The 13,706-nt window shown below is 43.6% G+C and overlaps 1 protein-coding gene across 1 annotated transcript in view; it reads right to left on the bottom strand.

The window, feature by feature from the left end:
• Positions 1-13,706, bottom strand: part of frem1a (Fras1 related extracellular matrix 1a) — a 76,831-nt gene that overhangs the window by 11,260 nt on the left and 51,865 nt on the right. The window contains exons 17-23 of the mRNA XM_061959148.1: positions 12,168-12,353; positions 11,891-12,087; positions 11,636-11,819; positions 8,814-8,958; positions 8,599-8,740; positions 3,143-3,338; positions 2,806-3,070 (exon numbers count right to left, since the gene is read on the bottom strand). Coding sequence (XP_061815132.1) covers positions 2,806-3,070; positions 3,143-3,338; positions 8,599-8,740; positions 8,814-8,958; positions 11,636-11,819; positions 11,891-12,087; positions 12,168-12,353 — 1,315 coding nt within the window. The remainder of the gene's footprint in view (positions 1-2,805; positions 3,071-3,142; positions 3,339-8,598; positions 8,741-8,813; positions 8,959-11,635; positions 11,820-11,890; positions 12,088-12,167; positions 12,354-13,706) is intronic.

Genomic DNA, 13,706 nt, shown 5'->3' with positions numbered 1-13,706 from the left:
CAATCCCCACCTTCTACCAACCTCGTCACGTCTGTGGTGTCCTTGAGCAAGACACTTCACCCTTGCTCCTGATGCGTCGTGGTTAGCGCCTTGCATGGCAGCTCCCGCCATCAATGTGTGAATGGGTGAATGTGGAAATAGTGTCAAAGCTCTTTGAGTACCTTGAAGGTAGAAAAGCGCTATACAAGTATAAACCATTTATTACCATTTAAGTGTGACCAGTAGATGGCAGTCACACATAAGAGATACGTGTAGACTGCAATATGACGCCAATAAACAACACCAAAACTTTAAATGTTCCATTGAAAATAAAGAACATTACACACGGCGCTCAAAAATCCGTCAAAATGTTTTAGTATGACTTTGAAGCTGCACCACTTGGTGGATTGTCGGCCCATTACGGCTATCGTAGTCAGAAGTACAAGTATTATTATGGTGTGTGTATAAGGATCGCAAAATGGCACCCATTAGCAGATCTGGCGTTTTGTTTCCAACTTTTATTTCTTTCTGGTATCTGCTGATGTGTATTTGGGATCTGCATAAGTCCTGATAATTTGCACACGTCCGCCACTGTAGTCCGTGCCGATACCGCAGTCGATAAACTTCTTCTTTTTCTCTATCTTCTTGTTATGGGACATTCATCCTCCGCTGTTGCCCTTTTTAATATAAAGTAGTGTAAAGTTCTAACTTATATCTCGCTATAGAAGCGCTAAAAATTACCGGTGTAGTGAGTTTACATTATTCACCCACGGAACTTTAGTTATTAGAGAGTTCCGGTCAGACAGTTTTTCACGGGATACATTTCCGGCGTTGTTGCACGAGCCACAGATGAGGAGATGCTGCTCCGTTATTGATTGAAATAAAGTCTGAATGTCATTAAAACAGTTAGCTCCATCTTTTGACACTTCTTCCACTCCCGTCCTTGCACGCTACACCACTACAACAAAGATGACGGGGAGAAGACGCTGCCCACAAAACCGCCCACAAAACGGCGCATCCTGAAGCGACTGTCAGAAAGCGGCTTGAAGATGATCTGTAAAACATCATCTATGCAACATTTTGACCAAAGAACTACCATTACATGTTATGTAGACCAATGTTTTGAATTGAGAAAAAAATCATAATATGACCCCTTTAATGCGCCTTATAATCCGGTGCACCTTTTGTACGATAATAGACCTGAATAGACCCGCTCGTCGGCAGTGCGCCTTATAATCCGGCGTGCCCTATGGTCCAGAAAATCCGGTGTGCCCTATGGTCCAGAAAATACGGTATATACTCTCAGGCAGGCACCCCAAGGAAGAGAAGACAAGAACACACACAACCTGAGGGCCCCACTTATCAAAGATCCCTACCTACTCAGTGGCCTTGTGGTTAGAGCAGGGGTCCCCAAACTACGGCCCGCGGGCCGGATCCGGCCCCCCCAGCATCCAAAATCCGGCCCACGGGAAGTCCCAAGATTTCTTTTATTTTTTTATTTTTATTTATTTATTTTTATTTTTATTTTTTTTTTTTATCTTTCCTTTCTAATCCATTTTCTACCGCTTGTTACTCTGTGTCTCCTAGCCGCTCAGGCAAATCATACTGTCTAAAAATTAAATTTCCCATCGATAACGTGACAATGTTAAATGTTGATGCACATTAATGTTAATTGATGTTAAATGACAATACGGATTAACTCGCTGGAATATAAACACAATGTATGTATATATATATATATATATATATATATATATATATATATATATATATATATATATACAGCCCGGCCCCCGGCCAATTTTTTTTAACCCAATGTGGCCCCCGAGTCAAAAGTTTGGAGACCCCTGGGTTAGAGTGTCCGCCCTGAGATCGGTAGGTTGTGAGTTCAAACCCCGGCCGAGTCATACCAAAGACTATAAAAATGGGACCCATTACCTCCCTGCTTGGCACTCAGCATCAAGGGTTGGAATTGGGGGTTAAATCACCAAAAATGGTTCCCGGGCGTGGCACCGCTGCTACCCACTGCAGGGGGGTGGACAAGGGGATGGGTCGAATGCAGAGGACAAATTTCACCACACCTAGTGTGTGTGTGACAATCATTGGTACTAGGGATGTCCGATAATGTCCAACTCTTTAATTACCGATACCGATATCAACCGATACTGATATATACAGTTGTGGAATTAACACATTATTATGCCTAATTTGGACAACCAGGTATGGTGAAGATAAAGTCCTTTTTTAAAATAAAATAATAAAATAAAATAAGATAAATAAACTAAAAACATTTTTTTTAATAAAAAAGAAAGTAAAACAATATAAAAACAGTTACATAGAAACTAGTAATTAATGAAAATGAGTCAAATTAAGTGTTAAAGGTTAGTACTATTAGTGGACCAGCAGCACGCACAATCATGTGTGCTTACGGACTGTACCCCTTGCAGACTGTATTGATATATATTGATATATAATGTAGGAACCAGAATATTAATAACAGAAAGAATGGGGGAGGGAGGTTTTTTGGGTTGGTGTACTAATTGTAAGTGATTTAATAAAAAAAAAAAAAAAAAAAAAAAAAAAAAAAAAAAACGATACCGATAATTGAAAAAAACGATACCGATAATTTCCGATATTACATTTTAAAGCATTTATCGGCCGATATTATCGGACATGTCTAATTGGTACTTTAACTTAACTTAACTTTAACTGCAGTCCTATTGTGCAGAGAACCCCATTGATGCCCAGAGACACAGGGGCAGGGGGAAGCAATGCGAGGATGAGACCACAAACATCCAGCCACCTGGTGAATGATTCAAGACTTACTGGACGGTTCCATTGGAAGTGCCAGCACTCTTGTCGTGCACGTAGGCCACAACGTTCGATGCCACGTCCATCTGGCTGAAGGTGGAGATGGTCACACCGGGATGCTTGACGTTCTCCAAATATCCATGAGCAGGCGGGGCGGTGACAAGGAACAAAAGCTCCTCGGGCTTGTCTGTACCGTCAGTGGCAAACAATGCATCGGTGGTAAGAACCACGCGACCACCGCGGCTGACGTTCACAGGCCTGACAAAGACGGCAATATTTCCTGAAATAAACACAAATAACATTAAAAATGTAAATTGCGTGCGCAGCTGTTTTGTGCAATAAATCGAGATACCTTTTTTCACGTGTTTGATGGATATGTTGAACTGCTGGAAGGGAGACTCATTTCTTCCGTCGTATAAGTAGAAAACAAAGAAATCCCGGGTGGTGTTAGCGAACATGTCTTGGTGCACGTAGCGCAGATGATTCACGTCCACCGTTTCCTGGGAACAGTTTCCTTTACCCAGCAGCGGAACCCAGTCTTCCGCATGCTGAGTAAAAAAAAAAAAGAGTCACACTTAAGTAAATACAAAACCAGTGAAGTTGGCACGTTGTGTAAATGGTAAATAAAAACAGAATACAATGATTTGCAAATCCTTTTCAACTTATATTCAATTGAATAGACTGCAAAGACAAGATATTTGACGTTCGAACTGAGAAACTTTGTTATTTTTTGCAAATATTAGCTCAATTTGGAATTTGATGCCTGCAACATGTTTCAAAAAAGCTGGCACAAGAGGCAAAAAAGACTGAGGAAGTTGAGGAATGCTCATCAAACGCTTATTTGGAACATCCCACAGGTGAACAGGCAAATTGGGAACAGGTGGGTGCCATGATTGGGTATAAAAGCAGCTTCCATGAAATGCTCAGTCATTCACAAACAAGGATGGGGCGAGGGTCACCACTTTGTGAACAAATGCGTGAGCAAATTGTTGAAAAGTTTAAGAGCAACATTTATCAATGAGCTATTGCAAGGAATGTAGGGATTGCCTGAAGCAGCTCAACTGGGATGGTACAAAACCCAAAACCAGTGAAGTTGGCCCGTTGTGTAAATGGTAAATAAAAACAGAATACAATGATTTGCAAATCCTTTTCAACTTATATTCAATTGAATAGACTGCAAAGACAAGATACTTAATGTTCGAACTGAGAAACTTATTTTTATTTTGCAAACAATCATTAACATCATCAATCATCATTAATCATTAATGTTTGGGAACCGAGGAGACCAATTTTTGAAGCTTTTCAGGTGGAATTCTTTCCCATTCTTGCTTGATGTACAGCGTAAGTTGTTCAACAGTCCAGGGCTCTCCGTTGTGGTATTTTAGGCTTCATAATTCGCCACACATTTTCAATGGGAGACAGGTCTGGACTACAGGCAGGCCAGTCTAGTACCCGCACTCTTTTACTATGAAGCCACGTTGATGTAACACGTGGCTTGGCATTGTCTTGCCGAAATAAGCAGGGGCGTCCATGGAAAGACATTGCTTGGATGGCAACATATGTTGCTCCAAAACCTGTGTGTACCTTTCAGCATTAATGGCGCCTTCACAGATGTGTAAATTACCCATGTCTTGGGCACTAATACACCCCCATACCATCACAGATGCTGGCTTTTCAACTTTGCGCCTATAACAATCCGGATGGTTCTTTTCCTCTTTGGTCCGGAGGACACGACGTCCACAGTTTCCAAAAACAATTTGAAATGTGGACTCGTCAGACCACAGAACACTTTTCCACTTTGTATCAGTCCATCTTAGATGAGCTCAGGCCCAGCGAAGCCGACGGCGTTTCTGGGTGTTGTTGATAAACGGTTTTCGCCTTGCATAGGAGAGTTTTAACTTGCACTTACAGATGTAGCGACCAACTGTAGTTACTGACAGTGGGTTTCTGAAGTGTTCCTGAGCCCATGTGGTGATATCCTTTACACACTGATGTCGCTTGTTGATGCAGTACAGCCTGAGGGATCGAAGGTCACGGGCTTAGCTGCTTACGTGCAGTGATTTCTCCAGATTCTCTGAACCATTTGATGATATTACGGACTGTAGATTGGGAAATCCCTAAATTCCTTGCAATAGCTGGTTGAGAAAGGTTTTTCTTGCTGGCTTTTCAACTTTGCGCCTAGAACAGTCCGAATGGTTCTTTTCCTTTTTGGTCCAAAGGACACAACGTCGACGTCCACAGTTTCCAAAACAATTTGAAATGTGGACTCGTCAGACCACAGAACACTTTTCCACTTAGATGAGCTCGGGCCCAGCTAAGCCGGCGGCGTTTCTGGGTGTTGTTGATTAATGGCTTTTGCTTTGAATAGTAGAAATTTAACTTGCACTTACAGATGTAGCGACAAACTGTAGTTACTGACAGTGGGTTTCTGAAGTGTTCCTGAGCCCATGTGGTGATATCCTTTACACACTGATGTCGGTTTTTGATGCAGTACCGCCTGAGGTATCGAAGGTCATGGGCATTGCCGCTTACGTGCAGTGATTTTTCCAGATTCTCTGAACCTTTTGATGGTATTACGGACCGTAGATGGTGAAATCCCTAAATTCCTTGCAATAGCTGGTTGAGAAATTTTAGTCTTAAGCTGTTGGACAATTTGCTCACGCATTTGTTCCCAAAGTGGTGACTCTCGCCCCATCCTTGTTTGTGAATGACTGAGCATTTCACGGAAGCTGCTTGTATACCCAATCATGGCACCCACCTGTGCCCAATTGGCCTGTTCACCTGTGGGATGTTCCAAATAAGTGTTTGATGAGCATTCCTCAACTTTATCAGTATTTTTTGCCACTTGTGCCAGCTTTTTTTGAAACATGTTGCAGGCATTCAATTCCAAATGAGCTAATATTTGCAAAAAATTACTAAGTTTACCAGTTCGAACGTTAAGTATCTTTTCTTTGCAGTCAATTCAATTGAATATGAGGATTTGCAAATCATTGTATTCTGTTTTTATTTACCATTTACACAACGTGCCAACTTCACTGGTTTTGGGTTTTGTACATCTTCATGCAATATATGCCAGGAGACAGGCTCGTACAGCATTAAGACCATTAACTGCTTTATTATTGTAATATATATTTTTTATTTTTAATGTATTTATTATTTTATTTTTTTATTATTTACTTATTTTTATTTTATTTATTTTTTTAATTTTTTTTTTTTTTTTTTTTTTTTTTTTTTTTAAATCTTATTATTTATTTGTGTGTGGCGTCGCGCGGGTCTCACTTCCTGTTGGGTGGGGTCCGTGCCCGTGTGGCCCGACCTTGCGCTGTGGGGTCTCTGTTGGTGACTTGGTGTGGTGGCGGCGCAGCCCCCGTGTCTGGTCTGGATGCTGTGTCTCGGTTGTTTGGGCGGTGGTGTGTTTGTGCGGGTTTGGGTTGGGGTGGGGGGCCTTTTGGTTGGGGGGGGTGTTGGTGTCTCTTGTTTGCGTGTTGGCGTTCGGGCTGACTGGCGGGCTGGCGCCGGCTGGTCTCCGTGGTCCTGGTGGCGTGTGGTTGCTGGTCGCAGTTTTTTTTTTGATCGCTTTGATTTGATTGGCTGGTGCTGGCTGTCTGGGGTTATTGCGGCTGCTGTTTCTGCTGCCGTTTGTTTGTGGTGTGGGCGCCCGTGGCTGCTGGGTCTGGTGCAGGGGTGTGGCTGATGTTGTGACTGGTGGCAGCGCGCGCGCGTGATGGCTGTCGGGGCTGACGAACTGTGTATATGTATGTATATGTGTGTGTATGTATGTATGTATATATATGTGTATGTGTACATATGTGTATGTATATATGTGTATGTGTGGGTATGTATACATGTATGTATGTGTGTATGTGTATGTATGTATGTATATTTCTGGGGGTACGCTCTGGGCCTGCCTGTCAGACGGGGGTCGACGCCTCAGGCTACTGCATCCGAACTGCGTGTCTGGAGCTCCTGGGTCCCGCTGTCCATCCCTTCCGGGTGCCCGTCTTGGTTGGGGCCTGTTGGGCCTAGTCCCTGCGTCTATTGTGGTAGCTTGGTGCTGCAAGGTATTCCGAGGTGCTGCGAGTCGGACAGTTGCTGGGGTAGTGACCTTGTTTGTCAGCATGTCTGTGATCTTCTTTTAATTCTTTTTTTTAATTAATTAATTAATTTATTTATTTATTTTTTAATATATTTTATTAATATTATTTTTTAATTTTTCCCCTCCCTCAGGAGGGGGGCTCGGCGGGGCGGTTGCTGGTTGTTCCATCTCCATCGTTGGGGTCCCTGCGGGTGGGGTGGGTGGTTCCCGTGGCCCTGTACCTGGGTGGTCCTGCGGCGGCCGATTTGGGTGGGGTGGCCGGGGGCTGGCCTCGCCGCGCTCTCCGGGGGTGGGGGGTGGGCTCGTGGGGGCCCGGTTGCCGGTGGGGCGGGGGCGGTCTTCCCGTCCGGTTGCGGGGAGTCTCTGGGTCCCTCGGGCGGGGCGTCTCGCCTTTCTGCCCGTGTGGGGTGTGGTCTCTCGCTGGCTTGGGGTCTGGCTGTCCCCTGCTTTTCTCGTGCCCTGTCCTCTGCCGGGTGCGTCTGTCTGCGGCCTGCTGCTGGCCCTTGTGGGCGGTACGGTGGGTCGGGCTCTGGGGTTCCTGTCGCTGGCCGGCTTGGCTGCGTGGGGGCGGTGGTCCCTGGTTCCCTGGGCACCACGCCTCCTGTTTGTGGGTTGGGCTCTCGGGGGTGATGGGGCCGTGCTCTGGCTCCCACGCACTCTGGGAGTCAAATGTATTGTACATGCAAATTCACATATGCTCACATACGTACATAGGTACCTACGCTCCCACATACATACACAAATACAGTACATATTTACCTACCTAATGTTCGTACATCCACACGCACATTCAATATACAAACATACACATACACATACTGTACATATACATTCACTGTTCAAACACATATACACATTCTGTACATATACATTCATTGTACAAACACATATACACATTCTGTACATATACAAGTACATATGCATACTTACACTCATGCACATAATCACGTTTCATCAAACATATATTAATGTTGTTGCCCTAGGGTAAACTGGGTGTAACACATGGCACACTGACAAAGCTTAACCTATTGTGACTATAACAATCTACAAGGTTAATGTAGGTTGCCTCTCTTTCTCCCCCTCCATTTTTCTGCATTCTTTCGTATCTCAAGTTATCATTACGTATATGTATTGTTGCATTTAAACAACTGTATTGTTGATAATAAAGGTAAATTATTGGTATTGTTCATTATCAATAGCGCTATTTCTATTGGTATTTGTATTGATCCATTTGTAGTGTAATAATGCTCATTGTCATTTCTGTATTATTTTTTATTTTTCGCTAACTGCTTATTTGCTATTACTTTTACCATCATATTTGTACATGTCATATTTGCTGATGTTGCTCTGTTGTTGTTGTTGTTGTTGTTTGCTGTTGTTGTTTTTGTCTCTCTGTCTAATCCCCCTCTTGTCCCCACAATTTCCCCCTCTGTCTTCTTTTTTTTTCTCTTTCTATCCCCTCCTGCTCCGGCCCGGCTGCACTAAATGATAATATAAATACATTTAATAAAGTCAAATACAAATAAGGCAACAAGAGAAGTATCCTACACTTCTCTTTTGTAAAGTAAATCTGAACAGCCGACATGGGCATCTACATCAACTATATGATTTGCCTGAGAAGCTGGACAGGACACAAAAAAAAAAAAAAAAAAAAAAAAAAAGACCATTAACTGCTCAACCTGACACAAATATTATTTTGTTCCAATACCAACCTTAACCTGTAATAATCCTTGCGTAGGAACTCTCGTCAATTTGTACAAGATCTGTGAAGACGGAGTATCACGGTCCTGAGCAAAGAGTGTTCGGCTGGTTATGAGTCTGGCCTCTCCTGGTTTCACCTTCAGTCCAATGTTTCTAAAAGTCACAGGAATCTGTTAGTTTTACACTGGCTTTCTAAAAAATATGCGTATTTGGCCTGGAATCTAACCTTATCAAATGAGGTTTTTCGTCGTTGATTGGTAGTACTTTCACCGTCACCTGTCTTTGGATTTGGTGTCGGCCATCAGTTAGCTGGACAGTAAAACTGTCACCTGGATATTCAGAGTCGTTGTGTGCGTACATCACGCCTTTACCTGCAAGATAGTGACAAAATGCTCACAAATGGTGAGTAACCCTAGTTTAGCTTACCCATAAGCCTACCCCATCCTGAGTTGCTTTTATACCCAATCATGGCACCCACCTGTTCCCAATTAGCCCATTCACCTGTGGGATGTTCCAATTAAGTTTTTGATGAGCATTCCTCAACTTTATCAGTCTTTTTTGTCACTTGTGCCAGCTTTTTTTAAACATGTTGCAGGCATCAAATTCCAAATTAGGTAATATTTGCAAAACATAACAAGGTTTTCCAGTTTGAACGTTAAGTATCTTGTCTTTGCAGTCTATTCAATTGATTATGAGGATTTGCAAATCATTGTATTCTGTTTCTATTTACGACTTCACTGGTTTGGGGTTTTGTAGAAACGTCTGCATTATTAGCAAAGTCTGCTATTTTGAAGAAATTACATGCATCAGACAAGCAGGAAATACCTAAATAATGTGGTGTTGTCTTGATACTTGCTTAACTTGTATCTCCAGAACTCTGCAGCCCGGAAAATCACCAGAACCCCTTCAATCCAGCACATCACCCCTGTTCTGCAGCAACTACACTGGCTACTAGGGATGTCCGATAATGGCTTTTTGCCGATATCCGATATTCCGATATTGTCCAACTCTTTAATTACCGATACCGATATCAACCGATACCGATATCAACCGATATATACAGTTGTGGAATTAACTCATGATTATGCCTAATTTGGATAACCAGGTATGGTGAAGATAACGTACTTTTAAAAAAAATTAATAATAATAAAATAAGATAAATAAATTAAAAACATTTTCTTGAATAAAAAAGAAAGTAAAACAATATAAAAACAGTTACATAGCAACTAGTAATTAATGAAAATTAGTGAAATTAACTGTTAAAGGTTAGTACTATTAGTGGACCAGCAGCACGCACAATCATGTGTGCTTACGGACTGTATCCCTTGCAGACTGTATTGATATATATTGATATATAATGTAGGAACCAGAATATTAATAACAGAAAGAAACAACCCTTTTGTGTGAATGAGTGTGAATGAGTGTAAATGGGGGAGGGAGGTTTTTTGGGTTGGTGTACTAATTGTAAGTGTATCTTGGCTTTTTTATGTTGATTTAATAAAAAAATAAAATAAAAAAAAACGATACCGATAATTTCCGATATTACATTTTAACGCATTTATCGGACATCTCTACTGGCTACCCATCAAACATCGTATCCACTTTAAAATAATTCTCCTCACTTTCAAAGCCATCCATAACCTCTCTCCATCATATCTCTCTGACCTGCTCCATGTCGCCACACCCTCACGTTCCCCAAGATCCTCTTCATCCATCCATCCATCTCCATCCATCCATCTTCTTCCGCTTATCCCTAAGCAGGGAAGCCCAGACTTCCCTCTCCCCAGCCACTTCGTCCAGCTCCTCCCGGGGGATCCCGAGGTGTTCCCAGGCCAGCCGGGAGAGATACTCTTCCCAACGTGTCCTGGGTCTTCCCCGTGGCCTCCTACCGGTCGGACGTGCCCGAAACCCCTTCCTAGGGAGGCGTTCGGGTGGCAACCTGACCAGATGCCCGAACCACCTCATCTGGCTCCTCTCCATGTGGAGGAGCAGCGACTTTACTTTGAGCTCCCCCCAGATGGCAGAGCTTCTCACCCTATCTCTAAGGGAGAGCCCTGCCACCCGGCGGAGGAAACTCATTACGGCCGCTTGTACCCGTGATCTTGTCCTTTCGGTCATGACCCAAAGCTCATGACCATAGGTGAGGATGGGAACGTAGATCGACCGGTAAATCGAGAGCTTTGCCTTCCGGCTCAGCTCCTTCTTCACCACAACGGATCGATGCAGCGTCCGCATTACTGAAGACGCCGCACCGATCCGCCTGTCGATCTCACGATCCACTCTTCCCCCACTCGTGAACAAGACTCCGAGGTACTTGAACTCCTCCACTTGGGGCAAGATCTCCTCCCCAACCCGGAGATGACACTCCACCCTTTTCCGGGAGAGAACCATGGACTCGGACTTGGAGGTGCTGATTCCCATCCCAGTCGCTTCACACTCGGCTGCGAGCCGATCCAGTGAGAGCTGAAGATCTTGGCCACAGGAAGCCATCAGGACCACATCATCTGCAAATAGCAGAAACCTAATCCTGCAGCCATCAAACCAGATATCCTCAACGCCCTGACTGCGCCTAGAAATTCTGTCCATAAAGGTTATGAACAGAATTGGTGACAAAGGGCAGCCTTGGCAGAGTCCAACCCTCACTGGAAATGGGTCCAACTTACTGCCGGCAATGCGGACCAAGCTCTGACACTGATTATACAAGGATTATACATCCATCTCACTGTCCCTTTTTTTAAACTGTCTACCATGGGTGCCTGAGCTTTCAGCCGCTCTGCCCCACATCTTTGGAACTCTTTGCCACCAGACCTTCGTAACTTAGACTCAATATCCCTCTTCAAATCAAGACTCAAAACACACCTATTCCTGACTGCTTATTCATTGTAATCATCTTATCTTCTCTATCATTGTTGTTGTTGTTTTTATCCTATTAGTTTGTTTTGTTTTGATTTTGTACGGTGTCCTTGAGTGCCCAGAAAGGCATCTTATAAATAAAATGTATTATTATTATTATTATTATTATCTTGCAGCCCAGATGCAAACACGTACCATTGGTCAGATCCACCATTGTGAAGTCAACCACATCAGTTTGAAAAAGTGCTCCCAGTTGCTTGTTGATACTGCCATGACGGGGCGGTTTAACAATACGAAAGAGTAGGAAATCATCAGGGATATCCCGATCTATCACATGGAACACAGACAAGTCCAGATGCTTCATGCCTCCTTCTTGTACCTAAACAGGAATCAAGCGTAGTCAGCGGACTGCAAGTGACCGCCAGATCTGGGAGTACTGAAGTTACTTACTGTGATATTTTGAGCCAAAAACTCTGGGATTTCGTCATTTGTCGGTTTGACGACAATGTTGAATGGTAAAGGACCAGAACTGAATTGTCCGTCTGACACACAGAGGACAAAGTGATCAGTTGTCGGCTCTGTCTTTTGGTGCCTGGACTGCACATAGTTTACTTGCCCATCAATGATGTCTTTGTAGGAAAATGAATCTACAAAACAAAAGCAACAACTACAGTTGTTTTATTTTGGTCAATGTTAGGATCAAATGATATCACAATGGTTGTAGTACCTATGCTTACACCCATGTTGCTTTTCTCAAAACCTGGTCTAGGGAGGACATTCTCAAGGAACCCAAATCGAGGTGGCGTCATCAAAGTGACCACCAGCTCGTCCCACGGAGTGTCTTCGTCGGACACCTTCAAATGATTTTTCGTTATCTGAGAGGTCCCCCCTTCGTCTACCACAAAGATGTCACCTAAAACAGCAAGCACAAGCCATCTCTAGAACAAGGGTTCGATTTGTTTTCACAAATCCTTTTATAGCAACTGGACAGGAATCAACCTCATGTTTTGGTCTTTGTTTCGAGCTGTTAAAAATCTATGAAATACCAAAACATTCACTGGGACACTTTTTTCTGAATCAACACCACCTGTTTTAGATGCTTTAGCCTGCGGTTAATTCTGTCCAGTTACTTTGTTCACACCTTAGCAAACAAACTGCACTAAGAAAGAGGCTAGTTGGATTAAAGGCCTACTGAAACCCACTCATACCGACCACACAGTCTGATAGTTTATATATCAATGATGAAATCTTAACATTGCAACACATGCCAATACGGCCGGGTTAGCTTACTAAAGTGCAATTTTAAATTCCGCGACATATCCTGCTGAAAACGTCTCGGTATGATGACGTCAGCGCGTGACGTCACGGATTGTAGAGGACATTTTGGGACAGCATGGTGGTCAGCTATTAAGTCATCTGTGTTCATCGCAAAATTCCACAGTATTCTGGACATCTGTGTTGGTGAATCTTTTGCAATTCGTTCAATGAACAATGGAGACAGCAAAGAAGAAAGCTGTAGGTGGGAAGCGGTGTATTGCGGCAGGTGTTGTGCTGGATAACGCACCCCTGCCGTAGAATGCACCCCCTGACTGTTGTGCCGGATAACACAGCCGGTGTTTCATTGTTTACATTCCCGGAAGATGACAGTCAAGCTTTACCATTGGCCTGTGGAGAACTGGGACAACAGAGACTCTTACCAGGAGGACTTTGAGTTGGATGCGCAGACGCGGTACCGTGAGTACGCATGCAGCTGCGGCTTCCAAACATTTGATCGCTTGCCCGTACGTGCGTGCCGCTATGTGCATGTCACGTACGTAACTTTGGGGACTTTGGGGAAATATATGTGCTGTATGAACTTTGGGGAGGTGAACGGTACTTTGGGCTGTGGGATTGAGTGTGTTGTGCAGGTGTTTGAGTTGTATTGGCGGGTTATATGGACGAGAGGGGGGAGGTGTTTGTTATGCGGGATTCATTTGTGGCATATTAAATATAAGCCTGGTTGTGTTGTGGCTAATAGAGTATGTATATGTCTTGTGTTTATTTACTGTTTTAGTCATTTCCAGCTGAATATCAGGTCCCACCCGCCTCTCACAGCATCTTCCCTATCTGAATCGCTCCCACTACCCTCTAGTCCTTCACTCTCACTATCCTCATCCAGAAATCTTTCATCCTCGCTCAAATTAATGGAGAAATTGTCGCTTTCTCGGTCCGAATCGCTCTCGCTGCTGGTGGCCATGATTGTAAACAATGTGCAGAGGTGAGGAGC

Source organism: Nerophis lumbriciformis, linkage group LG05 (assembly GCF_033978685.3).
Source record: "Nerophis lumbriciformis linkage group LG05, RoL_Nlum_v2.1, whole genome shotgun sequence".
Lineage (NCBI taxonomy): Eukaryota > Metazoa > Chordata > Actinopteri > Syngnathiformes > Syngnathidae > Nerophis > Nerophis lumbriciformis.
Note: the sequence above shows the minus strand (reverse complement) of the source record. Positions and strands in the feature narration are given on the sequence as shown.